This window comes from Callorhinus ursinus, unplaced genomic scaffold (genome assembly GCF_003265705.2).
Source record: "Callorhinus ursinus isolate GAN/ISIS: 27379988/994484 unplaced genomic scaffold, GSC_fseal_2.0 scaffold69, whole genome shotgun sequence".
NCBI lineage: Eukaryota > Metazoa > Chordata > Mammalia > Carnivora > Otariidae > Callorhinus > Callorhinus ursinus.
The window spans coordinates 4,341,361-4,357,203 of record NW_027397131.1 but is presented as its reverse complement, the minus strand read 5'-3'; the positions used below and the strand labels follow the sequence as shown (position 1 = coordinate 4,357,203).

Sequence of the window (15,843 nt, the reverse complement as noted above, 5' to 3'; positions counted from 1 at the left end):
TAGCATACTGGTTATGGCTTCTTATTAAATAATGCAAAGCCAATTCAAAGAGCTCTGTTCAATTTACTTGCCCAGTCAGACAATCCTCTAGGGGGTAAAACTTGATCATTCTTCACTCCTCCTCTCTAGAAAGCTTGTTTCTTTTAAGGTACAGATGTAGTTATCAGGAAGAAGCAGCGTGGATCTCCTGCTAAGTACCTACGGCAGGGCCGTCTTCTGGTCAGAGTACAGGGGACATACTGCCCATCGGCTTCACGAGGCGAGGGACAGCGTCTTGCGGTCTTGCTCTATCTCCTCACCAGGCCTGCCCCACAACAGGCACCCTCAATATTGGTTGAGTGAATCAATGCAGCGAACAATAAATGAAGTAACAAATCAAGGAGCTGCAGGAATCAGGTTCAGGTTACCAGGCCAGTTGTGGAAACACTAAGATCAGCATTCTTGCTTGGAGGGAGCCCAGGATGTGGGGCTACAAACTACCCAGGACCCTCGGACAGCGGGCTGTGTATAGAGAGACCACCTCGTTACTAGCCTTTGTTACCCGCTCTTGCTCACACCTTATAACAAACACATGAAACGTTGAAAACGATAATCCCTTGGTCAGAAGTTTAATGCTAACTGGACCTCTGAGTTATACCAGCAATGACTGGGACTTATTTCTGGGGCCGACTTTATGCCAACACAGTTTACAAACATTAACGTGATCATTGCAACGACCCTTCAGGGTGGCCATTCATTTTCCTTAATTTCAGATAGAGAAATTACATGCAGAAGATTAAACAGCTTACTGAAGTCAACTGGCTAAGGTTAGCATCTGGGATTTGAACTTGCTTCTGGGACTCAGTTCCTTCCCCTACCCACAATGCATTTCACCAAATCAAGCAGCTTGCCAAACACCTAGCCAAACAGATTTGTAGTTTTTTTTTTTTTTAATTTCTAAATTGCGGTAAAAAACCACACAATATAAAATGTACTCCCTTAACCATTTTTAAGTACACATTTCTGTAATGTTAACTGTATTCACATAGTTATGTAACATCTTTAGAAATTTTTCATCTTGTAAAATTCAAACTCTATACCTATTAAACAACACTCTTCATTTCTCTGTCCCAAAGCCCCAGGCAAGCACCATTCTGCTTCCACTTCTATGATTTTGACCACTCTAGATACTCCACAGAATAGTGGGATCATATAGTATTACACTTTTGTGACTGGCCTCTTTCACACAGGATGACGTCCTTAAGATTCATTCCTGTTGTAGGATGTGACAGCATTCCATCCTTTTTAAGGCTGAATAGTACTCCATCGCAAGTATACATAACATTTTCTTTATCTATTCATCTGTCGATGGACACTTGGCTTGCTTCCACCTCTTGGCTATTGCGAATAATGCTGCAATTGAACACGAGTGGGCAAATATTGCTTCACAATACTGCTTTCAATACTTCTGGGTAAATACGCGGTAGAGGAACTGCTGGATGGTAGGGTGGTTCTATTTTTCACTTTCTGAGGAACCTCCATACATTCTTCCATAGTAGCTGCCCCATTTTCCATTTCCACCAGCAGTGTGCAAAAGTAGACAGATTTGTTTTTAAATAGAATGTCAGTTTTATTTATTTTTTTAAAGATTTTATTTATCTATTTGACAGAGAAAGAGATAGCGAGAGCAGGAACACAAAAGCAGGGGGAGTGGGAGAGGGAGAAGCAGGCTTCCCGCCGAGCAGGGAGCCCGATGTGGGACTCGATCCCAGGACCCTGGGATCATGACCCGAGCCGAAGGCAGACGCTTAACGACTGAGCCACCCAGGCGCCCAACTGTCAGTTTTAATGTCAAACTGACCAAACAGACCAGCCTGTAGTGTCAAGCAGTGACTGAATTCTTAAAAATCTAACTCAACTAAAACTCTAGACCTTAGGCCTTAGTTTTTACAGTTAAAGCCACACACCATTTAAACATGTATTGCAGATTTATAAATATGGATCAGCATCCCATTTTAGGACAAATAACTTTAGCAGTCATTTTCTCAGAGACTACAACAAATGAAGGAAAAGTAAAGCCGGCGTTGAACCCGTGTGAAGGTATCAGAAGAATTCTTACTTACTGAGAAGAAGTATAAGCATGTACACAAATTACGCTCTTACCCTCGTTTTGGCATCAATTTTAGCTCCTCGGTCAAGCAATAGTTTTACCATATTGGCATTTCCTCTTTTTGATGCAACGTGTAAAGGCGTGATGTCATTCTGTAGGAGAACAGAAAAGAAGTACACTTTCAGCACCAAAACACCGCTTCCTCAACTTCCCCCAGCATGTTCTCACTTTTTAATTTTCTTTTTAACAGCCACTGTGAACAGAATACTTCCCAACATTTCAGAGAGTAATTTTACTTTACTAATTTTACTCAGTAAATTTATATCCCAACATTTCTGACAGTAATTTTACTCATCCCTCCCAAAAAGGGATGAATTTTAAGGAACACAGTCTGTGGGGTTGGGTCCAACTTTATTTCATTTCACTGAGGTGACTGATGATGAGACGGCTTTATTTTTATTTTCATTTTTTTTTTTGCTCTAAAATCCTGCGGCATTAAGTCAATGTGTTGTCTTACAAGCTTGCGTGATACATATTGGGTAATAAGTGGTTGACTAAGTGGCTGATTACATTGGCTGAGACTCAGTGAAAGGAGTATCATGTTACTCAGAGCCATCTCTGGGTTCATTTGAGCACAAGATATCAAGGAGAGACAATAGCAACTCCAAGTGGGAAAATGGTCAGTACCAAAGTCACAGGACTGCCCATGCACATGGGGCTTTTAAAATATGTTCACAGGCATTTATTAGCAATGTCACAGAAAACTGTTTTTGAAATTCCCATTGAGGAATACACATCTCCTTAGGACAATCTGAAATTCCAGTCATGACCCCTCAATACTACAGGTCTTTCCTCCATGCACCTTACAGGCACTATGGCTGTTTCCAGACTGTCAGGGAAATGTGTGTATACAGTGAAAACATTTTCTATTTTGGCTCCTTACTCCCGTGTAGCAACAATATGGATTTAAGGTCCATTGTTCACATAAGTCAATTATAGGATGCATAATCTCAGCTTGTAAGGGGTTATGTTCTTGTCATTTGATAGCAGATACAATGCCACAGCTCCCAGGTACTGATCATTCCCGTGTGTTAGGCACTGTGCTTAACTCTTTACTATCTCATTTAATTCTCATAATCCTCACAATGCCATAAACAATCTGACTTATAATGTCTATTTTACCGAAACACAAACAGCTGGCAAAACCAGGATTCAAATTAAAGTATGACTCAACTTGGGTTTTTTAGAAAACAACTTACGATGAAAATTTTCAAACAGATACATAGTTTGAAAGAAAGGCATGAGCTTCATGTACTTATCACTATGGTTCAATACTTATCAACCTTTTGGTGATTTTATTTCTTCTATGCTCCCTGCTATTTTGTGTGTGTGTGTGTGTGTGTGTGTGTGTGTGTGTGTGTGTGTGCGCGCGCACGCAGAAATTTAAGAGAAGGAAGAGAAAAATCCTAGGCATATTATTTCACCCACAAATACTGCAATTTAACTCTAACAGATAAGGATTTTTTAAACAAGAAATCACAACACCATTACCATATTTAACAAAGTAAAAATAATTCCTTCATAACACCAAGACCCTGTCAGTGTTCAAATTCTCCCATTAGGTCAGTTAGCTCAGCAGAGTTGTTCAAATTAGAAGAGCCACACCTGCATTACTTTGAAATGTCCCTTACGTCTCTTAATCTCCGCAGGTGCCCAACTCTGCGTTCTTTTGTCCATGACTATTTATTTATTGAAAAAACTGAGTAATTCATTGTGTAGACTTTTCTAACTTCCAGATTTAGCTGCTTTCATCCTCATGGAGTGTTTTAGATATGTTCTTTTGCCACGTATTTTCTATAAACTTTTCTAAATATTATAAACTATAATGCTCCTGGCATTACATTCTCCTATCTGAACAACTCTTGTCCTCATCATTCTTGGGTGCCAAAGTATCAATTGATTCATTACATGAAAGAAGAAGAAAGACCTCAGGAAACCAAATTTGCTTCAGTAATGCTGATGGGGAGTACACAGGATGAGTATCATTGCTCTAGCCCAGGGTAGACAAACTTTCTCTGTGTAGGGCCAGATAGCAAATATTTTCAGCTTTGCAAGACATACAAGTTCTACTGCAACTATTCAGTTCTGCCATTGTAGGGCTAAAGCAGCCACATGAAATATGTAAAGAAATGGGAATGGTTGTGTTTCAATAAAACTTTATTTACAAAAACAGGCAGTGGGCTGGATTTGGCCTGGGGATGGTCGTTTGCTGACCCTGCTCTAGATCTACCAGGCCACAGCTGAAGGTTTCAACTATGTGTAACAGTTTACAAAAGAGGAAGTAGAACTCTATGCTGTGCATGTGTATGCTCTGGTCCCCTTTGTTGTGGACTATTTTTGGTGTGAATGAAAGCTGGCAGAAGGAAACAAAATTCCTGATGACTTTTTAATTGTCTCGCTTGTCCCCACTGTCCGAGTGCAGACCCAAGCAGCACAGTGGATGAATTCTAGACCTGAGACAGCAGGTGGAGGGGCAGGTTAGGTCTGTAGGAAACATGGTCTAACAGGAAGCTTACTGAGCCCAGAATGGGAGGTGGTGCAAAGATCTCATCCGTCCCCGGCGGGAGTCAGGGCTTACATGTGATTTCCCTTTAAAACTGTGCCCTTGCCTGGTTGAGAAGGACTTAATTAACCTCCATTACAAGTAGGCTAATTTTAGTGAGAGAAAGACTCTACTTCTAATTTTGCTCTCTTCCATATTCATGTACTCTCTCATACAGTGATACATAGATGTCAAAAGATGCGTTGAAATTCTAACTCCCACGTTTTTCTACACCTCTCTGACCCTGGAGGAATACTTTATATTTCTATAGCACTTAAAAAGTGTTGTAAAGGGCTTACACTTACATAATTTCATTTTATCTTCACCACACTCTATTGAACTAAATCACTAATCCTATTTGACAGATAAAATGGGGAAACAGAACTGGTCAGTAATTTGTATATTAAAAGACAGTGAATTAGAGGCAGAATCAGGATGAGAATTCAGTTTTCTAGACTCTTGGGCAGTGGCCTAGAAACAACTATTGCTTCTCCTCTCTGTCAAATGGAGCTTCTGCATGAAGTACATACTTTTGCGTTCTCGAATCTGGTAGTGACTGCTTCTGTCAATTAGGAACAAATCAAAATGAAAGTGGTACCCCTGGACCACTCAATGGGACATTTATATTCTGCTTCATTGGTTAACCAATAAAAATGTTTTATGTCCTACTATGCACATGACCCAGTGCTACACTTCCATTGTGTAAGTCTGCAACAAAAATATGGAATCCCAGCATATCAAAAGAGCCCAGTGATGTTAGAGACGAAAATGCATGCTTAAGAGAACCCTCATTTGCTGCTCGTGAAATGTAAACTTACACATGCTTTCTGGGATGCAATTTGGCAGTATATATGAAAAGCCTTCAACTCTAAAACCACAGATAAAAGGCAGAGGTTGATTGCCATAGTCAAAAAGGTGGGAATGTTAAGAAAGACCCAACCCTGAGGTCTAGGCACACTTCCTTTTTTTTTTTTTTTTTTTTTAAGATTTTATTTATTTATTTGACAGAGACAGAGACAGCAAGAGCAGGGACACCAGCAGGGGGAGTGGGAGAGGGAGAAGCAGGCTTCCTGCAGGGCAGGGAGCCTGATGTGGGACTTGATCCCAGGACCCTAGGATCATAACCTGAGCTGAAGGCAGACACTTAACGACTGAGCCACCCAGGTGCCCTAGGCACACTTCCTAAGACGGTAGCTGAGCCAGAATGAAAGAACCCTCAGTCCCAGCACGAGCCTAGCATAGAGTAATAAACAACAGTAGTAAGCTGCTGAGGTCAGATAGGAGCTTAGTGAGAGACCTCCTCCGTGCTTCCCGTGTGCAGGGAGACCTGAGGACGGAGCACCAATATCACACAACATTCTCTGACCGCCCCCACCCCCCGCCCCCCGCCCCCCTCCCCTGCCACTACCCTGAGCATGAGGCAGTGTAGCCCTCCTCTAGAGGGAGCTGAAGTCCCCTCAAACAGGATGTAAACTCCGCTAACTCGACTACACTGACTCAACCTTCCACATGTACAGCCTGACAGACAGGTATGCCCATTTTCACACAAAGCACTACCGACCTCAGTCTCTCTTGCATTCTGTTCAGTGGAACAAGAGAGCTACAGGCATCAAAAGTTAGGGAATTTCACCAAAGACACGGGATTTCAGTCAAACAGAAACCCTCGGTAAGAAAAAAACCACAATATAAGAAACATAGAATTCCCTGAATGGGCTCATCACTAGACTTCACACAGCTGAGAAAAGCATCAGTGGGCTTAAAGCTATGTCAGTATAAATGATCCAAACACAAAGAAAAAAAAAAGAGTGGAAAAGAAAGAACAGAGTCTAAGGGCTGGGGGACAGTATGAAACAAATGACTGGAGTTACATAAGAAGAGAGGAGATGGGGCAGGAGAAATACCCGGAGAGACAATGTTCAAGAATTATCTCAAAATAATGAAATGTATGAAACGAAACCACATATCCCAAAAGCTCGGAGAACTTTGAGCAAGATAAACTATAAACAGCCAAATGTCAGTCAGACACATCAGTCCAGTTGCTGAAAATAAAAGATAAAGGAAAAATCATGAAGGTCACCAGAGGGGAAAAGGACATGTTTCATATAGAGAACAAGAACAGAAATGACAGCCTTAGAAATTATGCAAATCCTGACAACAAAGTGGAATCTTCAAATACTGAAAATTTAACACCTGTCTGATGAGACTTCTATACCCAGTGAAAATATCTTTAAAAAACTGAGGAGAAATAAAGACTTTTTAAGATAAACAGAAACTGGGAGACTTCATTACCATCAAACCTGTAATACAAAAAACATTAAAGGAAGTTCTTCAGGCAGTGGGAATATGATGCCAGTCAGAAGCGTAGACCCACACAGAGAAACACAGAAATGGCAAAAGTGAAGGCAAATACACAAGATCATTGATTATCTAAAGCAGAAACAGTAACAGTGAATTGGGGGCTTTAAAACGTATGCAAAAGTAAAATGCACACCATCGACACATAGATGGAAAAGTGAGAATGACCCAGTTGTCAGCTCCACACTAAGTGTAAAGTGACATAACTGTGAAGGTAGACTGTGATAAATTAACAATATACAAAATACACATTATTAAATAAAAATATGCTCTCAAATTTATGCATAAGTATATGTATACATACATTCTAAAAAAGCTGTCCAACTATGGACCCTAATGTTAATCATCTATCTCTCAGTACTGAGATTATAGATGATCTTTTGCTTCTTCATGCTTTCCTAAGTAAGTTCTACTATGTACATTTGTACAAAGTACGTGAAAAATGGTTGTGTTTCTTCTTTATCATTACCTAATTTGCAGCCCTTCATCACCATCTCTGTCTTGGCTTGTCAATTTGCATTTCCCACTCTGACAGCCAAGGAGAGGTTTTACCTACCCATCAACTTGCCTTGCATTTGAACTTTGAGGGAACCTGTTAAGCCTAGAGGTACTCTGAAGGTAAATATTTATTACTAATGTAGAAAATTACATACGGCTAGAGTTAAAGGTCTATCTGTTCTAAGAAGAAACCTGAATTAAAACTTGGATAAAAGGGGCGCCTGGGTGGCTCAGTTGGTTGGGCGACTGCCTTCGGCTCAGGTCATGATCCTGGAATCCCTGGATCAAGTCCCGCATCGGGCTCCCTGCTGGGCAGGGAGTCTGCTTCTCCCTCTGACCCTTCCCCCTCTCATGTGCTCTCTCTCTCTCTCTCTCTCTCTCTCATTCTCTCTGTCTCAAATAAATAAATCTTAAAAAAAAGCTTGGATAAAAATATTCAACCTAGAGTTTTCACCTGAATTTAGTGCAAACAAGAGTAAATGCTACTCTAATTTTGTATGAAGTAGCTTATTAATGGAATTTTTTTTCTTATGCCAAAGATGCAACATTCAATGTAATAGAGTACATTAGCATTTTGGAAAATTTTGTTAACTGATGAGTATATCTGATTCAGTCTAATCACCTATTTTATAGATAAGGAGGAGGCCAGGGAGGGTAAGAGGTTGCTGGGAGTCACAGAGCTGGAGTCTCGGCCACGATCCCCAGAAACTGCCTTTTTTATCTCACTGAGTTCTTGGGCTTATTTGCAAATCACTATTTTCATCTCCAGCACAACAGGATCTTATTTCATTGAACTTTTCCATTAAACTAGTCAATGTAATAATTATTCACTCTAAAAAAAGGATAAATCTGATGAGCCAGTGCCTTCCTTTTTCTGGCATTTACTTCTCCTCAACCCTTGATGGAAGATGGTGGATAAAGACAAAAAAGCAATCACATCACATATATATACACATACGTTTTATAAAAAAAAAAAAAGGAAATTGGCTATAAAAATATTTATGAAAACATTAACAGCATTTGGGTAAATACTCAGAATTTTGACTGAAGAAAATTACAGTACTCAGCGGGTTTAATTCTCTCAGATTTCTCAGCCAATAACCTAACCAGGTACTTAACAAAGCAACTTGGATCATGACTGTATCTGCTCATGTGTGGATGTGTGTTCTCACCACAGTGTGATTGCTAGCCTTTTCTTTTCAGTCATTCATGTTCTTCTATGCTGATCTTCTTTTATCTTGATTTTTCAGTAAGACTTTTCACCTACAGCCTGGAAGACAACAACCACTGACGTTTTGGAGTAAAAATCTCAATCCCGAAGAACAAGTTTTGTCTTCCACTTTTAGGGAAAAGAGAAGCAAGATCACCCAGAACAAAGGTAAGTTCTCCTGGGACTCCTACAAATTCAGTATATTCCATCATATACTCACAAGTAGTCCATATTACTAGTATTATTGTATACTATTATGTAGTATTAGTACTACATATTATTAATGAAATTACATTTCATTTAACCCACACACCAACTCTAGAAACAGGTACTCTCTAATTTTTTTTCCTTATTTTACAGATGAGGAAACTAGAACAAAAAATCAAAATAGCTTGCCAAAAGTCACAAAGCTGCCACAATTTATCTGCCCCAAAGTTTATGCTTTCTTCACTAGACCAGACCATGCTGTCCCTGAGCTTCTAAACAGTACAAATATATAACCAATTCTTACTATTAGAGCATTCCTGTGCAAGCAGATACAGAGAGGCGTGGGGTCCAAAAGTACAGTAGTTAAGAGCTAATACTCTAGAGCCAGACCGCTTAGCTTCAAATCCCAAGCTGCCCCAGGCTAGCTGCCTAACCTTAGGCGAGTTTAATTTCTTTGTACCCCAGACCTACCTGTAAAATGAAGCCAATAATAGTATCCATATTATAGACCTGTCGTGAGGATTAAAGTGAGTTAACAAGGGTAGTCTTAAGAATGTTTCTTGGCATTTAGTAAACATGATACAGTTGTTAGCTATTACTATTCTTTTTCTTATTTCTCATATGGACATTTAAAAATGGATAACATGAGGCACCTGGGTGGCTCAGTTGGTTAAGCATCTGCCTTTGGCTCAGGTCATGATCCTGGAGTCCCGGGATGGAGCCCCGCATCACACTCCCTGCTCTGAGGGGAGTCTGCTTCTCCCTCTGTCCCTCATCCTGCTTGTGTTCCCTCTCTGTCTCTCTCTCTCAAATAAATAAGTAAAATCTTTAGAAAAAAATGGATGACATGACCGCATCTCACAAAGACATTATTATGAGATAGTTTGGGTAGAAAAGACATGGCAGAGCGGAAGTAATGCATGAACTCTAAGAAGGTGCTAAAGGGGGCAGTTCTTAGGATGGATGCAAACAGTGTTCGATTAGTGTCTGCTCAGCACAGCTCAGCCTGTGAAAAGCTCAGAAGGGGTGTGCTGGGGTGAGTCGTGGTGGAGAGGAAAGGAAAAAGGGGCAGAGCGGTGGCTGATAGAACATGATGTATGTGACAAAATGTGATACAAATGTGGAAAGGCAGCCTTTATTATTATTATTATTATTAATTTTTAACTTCCAGGGACTTGGAAGAAACAACTAGCTCTCTTGGGAAATAGTGAAATTGCTGGCTTATTCCTTTCTTCTCAGCTGTTTCTGAAAAACCCAGCTGGGGTAGTTAGCCGAGGCCCTTTATGAAACTGTCACCAAGTCCAGATTTTTTCTGCAACTTCCTAAAGTGAAATCAGGGCCACTTCCTACCTTACTTGGGATAAATGGCAGACTTTTTGTTCCATTTAAATATATAAAGGGCGGTTGACTTCTGATCCCCTGTACCCTCTCCTCTCTCTCCTTTTCTTTAAAAACATCTAGGAGGTTATCACTAAGTAGAAGAGTAGGTAGGATCGCACTCAAGTCTTTCAGGTAATGAGAAATTAAACAATAAGACTATTTTAGTTTAGTTCCTTGATATGGTCTCAATTGAATACAAATTCTAAAATAATTAAATGTTAAATTGACAGGGAATCTGTTATCTTCTGCTAATTCTTACACTTGTTACTACTATGGTTTTAAAAGTTTGTCAAAGTGGCAAAACAAGATATCTGAAAATGAAGTTTTTTATGTATTAATGACTTGCATTTAAAACACACCCGTTTCAAGATTTGTTGTGTGTCCTCTTGCTAGTCTCTTTACTCACTATTCCTAGTGTAAGTAGAAACAGAAAAAATGATTAGAAAATAAGTTCACAGAGTGAGCACTGGGAAGACATTTAAGCAAGGCCTACTGGATTTCATCGTCCACCTCATAGATATTTATCTCTTGAAAAGTCTTACAGCCTCTGAGAGGAGGACTGAAGGAGATCAGAGTATGCCACCCCACAATATGGCACTTGGGCATAAAGACTGTTTTGAGCTTTCTGTCTAAAAGCAAAGCACAGATTTCCCTTTGGGAAGGTGTTTCCCTCTCCCAAGCCAGGAATAAGGTATCTCTGAATCTCTCATCAATGGAGAAGGCACAATTGGGATCTGCAAAACTGAACCACCCTTAGCATCCATTAGTTTCCCCACCCATATATTCACCTTTCCCAGATTTACTGCCTCTGGAAGCCCAAATTCCCTTTGTCATTGCACTTCTCCACAAATGTATCACCCTTTGTTAAAATGGCACATAAGCCCCTGGGGTCTAACTGCCTCTTTGGGTCTTCACCTCTTTTCTATGAAGGCCTCTGTATGCATCATAAGCCTTTCTCTCTTTTATGCCTTTTGTTAGTTTAATTTGCAAGACCCCAGGAACTAAATCTAAGAGGGTAGAGGAAAAAGTTTTTTCTTCTACCACAAAGTCATATGTGCCAATCTCCAAACAATATATGCCTGGTAAGTGATATTTTACAGTTATATAGATTTTGATACAATGGAGAAAAAACAGAATTGAATTCCTGTTCACTTTCATTTCCTCGAGAGTATTAAAACGTGTTCTTTTTCTGTTGATTTTTATTGCTTTTCTGTTGATTGAGCCAAAATCCACTGCAAGTCTTCTCTAATATATTTTTATAACAGGCTTATTGAGATATAATTTACATATGATAAAATTGGCCATTTTATAGTGTACGATTCAGTGGTTTTTAGTATATTCACAAAATTGTGCAACCATCATCAGTAGCTATTTAGAACAGCTCATCATCCCCCAAAGAAACCCCATCCCATTAAGCAGTTACTTCCCATTTTTCTGTTCATCCCCCAGCCCCTGGCAATCACTATTCCACCTTCTGTCTCTATGCATTTGTCTGTTCTAGACAATCCATATACATGGAACCACACAACATATGGCCTTTCGTGTCTGTCTTCTTTCACTTAGTATAAGGTTTTCAAGGTTCATCCATGTTGAAGTATGTATCAGTACCTCATTTCTCTTCAAGAGGATGCCTGATTTTTTAATACCTTTATAAGTACATAAAATATAAGCACACAAATAATGCTTTCAGTGATAAGGATATGAAATTTCAAGGACATACCCAGAAGAATTTCAAACAATGGCATCTAAGTTAATACTCCAGCTTTCCCAGTCTGACACATAGTAGGGTTTTTCTTTAAAAAAAAATTTCAAATAGAGCTACCATATGATCCAGCAATTGCACTACTGGGTATTTACCACAAAGATACAAATGTAGGGATCCGAAGGGGTACGTGCACCCCAATGTTTATAGCAGCAATGTCCACAATAGCCAAACTGTGGAAAGAGCCAAGATGTCCATCGAGAGATGAATGGATAAAGAAGATGTGGTATATATACACAATGGAATATTATGCAGCCATCAAAAGGAATGAGATCTTGCCATTTGCAACGACGTAGATGGAACTGGAGGGTGTTATGCTGAGTGAAACAAGTCAACCAGAGGAAGACATGTATCATATGACCTCACTGATATGAGGAATTCTTAATCTCAGGAAACAAACTGAGTGTTGCTGAGTGGTGGGGGGTGGGAGGGATGGGGTGGCTGGGTGATAGACATTGGGTAGGGTATGTGCTATGGTGAGCGCTGTGAATTGTGCAAGACTGTTGAATCACAGATCTGTACTTCTGAAACAAATAATGCAAGATATGTTAAGAAAAAAGAAAAAGAAGAAGATAGCAGGAGGGGAAGAACGAAGGGGAGTAAGTCGGAGGGGGAGACGAACCATGAGAGACGATAGACTCTGAAAAACAAACTGAGGGTTCTAGGGGGGAGGGGTGGGGGATGGGTTAGCCTGGTGATGGGTATTAAAGAGGGCACGTTCTGCGTGGAGCACTGGGTGTTATGCACAAACAATGAATCATGGAACACTATATCAGGAACTAATGATGTAATGTATGGTGATTAACATAACAATAAAAAATTTAAAAAAATAAAATAAAAATTCAAACAAATGTTCTATTATTAACAATAAAAACATAAAATAAACTCAAACTTCCTTTATACTACAGCAATCATTATTAAGATGACTACCATTGTTAGTAAAAGCCCGTTTTCCTCCTACTTCATGAAGCTTTAATGTAATGAAATAGGTCTTTTTAGGTGAAATCTTTTCCTCTTCTCCAGTTTTACTAACTGCTGGCTTCCTGGATAAGGAGATTAAGTCCACACAGGTCCTGCTAAGACTGACGCTGCAAATGCTGAGGCCATTGACTTTCCCACCTCACTCCCTTCCCACAGAGACTAACCAGCTCCCACTGGATTAGACACCGGCTGGTGCTGGGCTCCCCGGGAGTAGCAGCAGATGCCTGGATGTTTGAGGTCTGCTGTGAAGCCAGGCTCTGAGTATTTAGATCTGTTCTGCTCTAAAAACCTCAAGCAATTTATTTATTTTCTTTTAAGGATAAAATGAGGCTGTTTATTGCTAATACTGTTAGTTTTCACTTGGATTAATAGCAGGTTTCTCATTGACAATTTAGATAAGGCTCTGCCAGGTCTCTCGCTAGCTTTAACATTTTGACTATTCATTTATCTCTTAACGGACACTTGGGTCGCTTCCACCTTGTGGGGATATCGAGAATAATGTTGCTATGAACGTGGGTGTATAAATGTATCCTCAAGACTCTGCTTTCAGTTCTTTTATAGATATACCCAGGAATGGAATTGCTGGATCATATGGTAACTCCATACTTCACATTTTGAGTAACCTCCAAACTCTTTTCCACAGTGGTTGTACCATTTCACATTCAACCCACAAACAGAGCACAAGGGTTCCAGTTTCTCTAAATGCTCACCAACACTTGTTCTCTCTCTCCCTTTTTTTTCTTGATAGTAGTCATCCTAATGGGTGTTCAATGTATGTGTGTTTTTAAAGATTTATTTATTTATTTTGAGAGAGAGAGAGAGAAAGCGTGAGTGGGAGGAGTGGCAGAGGGAGAGAATCTCCAGCAGACTCCCCACTGGGCGCAGAACCTGACTCAGGGCTTAATCCCACGACCCTGAGATCATGACCTGAGCCGAAATCGAGAGTCAGTCACTCTACTGCCTGAGCCACCCAGGCTCCCCCAATATGTGCCTTTAAAATATATCTTTCAGGATACATTTCAGAGTTTCCATAATTCCATAAACAATGAGGAGTTTTTGACTACGGAATGCCCTTTCATCCTATAAGAATTTGTTAGAAAAAAGAACTCTGCTAAAGAAATTGACACCTCTTGATTTAGACCAAGCAACTCTTTGTTTTGCAGGACAAATGTAATTAAAATGAAAAAAAGCTATAAATTATTAGGCTCTTATTTTGCTGGTTCTATGAGATAGATCTCATTTAATCTCCATAAAAATCCATAAAATAGATGCTGTTAGCTCAAATTCACAGGTGAGCAAGGTAAAGCTGGAAGGGGCCTCAGGTCACATGGCTAGAAAATGCCGGAGCCAGGATTAACCTCAATTGTCTGATTCTAAAAGCTGTGCTTGCCCTTTCCAGGTGGAGAGACTCTTCTTAACTTGGGCAAACATCAGCTCTAGCTCTGAATCCAAGTAGCACTGTCTCCATACTGAAAATGCTGCTGGCATACAGCTTCCAACCAAAAGGAAACAGCATATCCCAAAGCTAATAAAAATAAGCAGAGTCTAAAAGAGTAGCTAGTCCAGCTCTGTCATTTTAAATAAGAAGAACTCATGGCTTTCAGATTTTTTTAAAGGTGTCACTATTTGCGCTCATTCAAAAGTAGCCTGCTCTGTATTACAGTAAGAAAGCCCCTCCTAGCTTGAAATATCTGAGTAGAGACACATATAGTAATTGAACTATTAAAAATTCAATTACAAAGTAATCAACCGTTTTCTATACATTGAGAAAAGTTGTTCTGAAATTCTGTAACTCTTTAAAATGAGTTAATCTAGCGATATTAGATTTCCTGTTATGTTTCTAATGAATGCTATTGCTTTAATAAAAAAGTCCATCTGTTTTTCTCATGTTCCACCATCCTGAATTCTTAAAAACAAAAATATTAAGGGGCTTTACAATGATACATTTTCCACACTCCTATATCATTTCTGATAAATCCGGAATGAGATTCATTTCTGTATTAAATAATTTTCTTTCCCATCCAAAAAGTAAATCACTCGTATAGCCTTCTGAGATGTCAGTTAACTTGAAACTGTTAGTTTCTCAAGTATCCTGCCCTCATTTGGTCTTTGGGCAAAGCAGATCCTTGCATGGATAAATTAGATCCTTGCTCAAGTTTCAAACAAGAAATGAAAACAAGGTCTTTGAAGTTTTTAAAGAAAAATGGTTTGGGGAAAAAAAAGTAGTCCTGGTGCAAAAGGCCTTCCCTGTGTGCAGTGCACTTGTCCTAAGGAGATGATACTGCTCTTCCAGGGACCATGAAGACCTCAGCTACTCAGAGGCCAATACCACACACCCTCAGCTGCCATTTGGGCACCGCGGGCGCCACTGATGGTCATGCATGAGGCATGATAAAATGGGGTAGAAGGTCTGGATCTAAATCCCTGTTACTCTATTTTACTTTCAGTAGGATCTGGGACAAATGACTTCTTGGGATCTCAGTTTGCTCATCTGTGAAAATGTCCACTCTGTGGTCTCAAATGATGCACTGTACGTGTTTTGTAAACTGTGCATATGATGTAAATTCAAGGTTACATTATTAAGGAGTTATAGAGATAGTTGTTATAAGCCAATGAATTATTAAGACTTCTATGACTTGGGGTGCCTGGGTGGTGTAGTTGGTCAAGCATCCAACTCTTGGTTTTGGCTCGGGTCATGAGGTTGAGCCCCACATGGGGCTCCACGCTCAGTGAAGAGTCTGCTTGAGTTTCTCCCTCTC

General features: G+C 39.9%; 1 protein-coding gene across 28 annotated transcripts in view; it reads right to left on the bottom strand.

Annotated features, from left to right (window-relative positions):
* ANK3 (ankyrin 3) overlaps positions 1-15,843 on the bottom strand; it is a 681,670-nt gene that overhangs the window by 187,593 nt on the left and 478,234 nt on the right. For all 28 annotated transcript variants that reach the window (XM_073886212.1, XM_073886216.1, XM_073886210.1 and 25 more), the window contains one exon: positions 2,143-2,241. In XM_073886212.1, the coding sequence (XP_073742313.1) occupies positions 2,143-2,241 (99 nt within the window). The remainder of the gene's footprint in view (positions 1-2,142; positions 2,242-15,843) is intronic.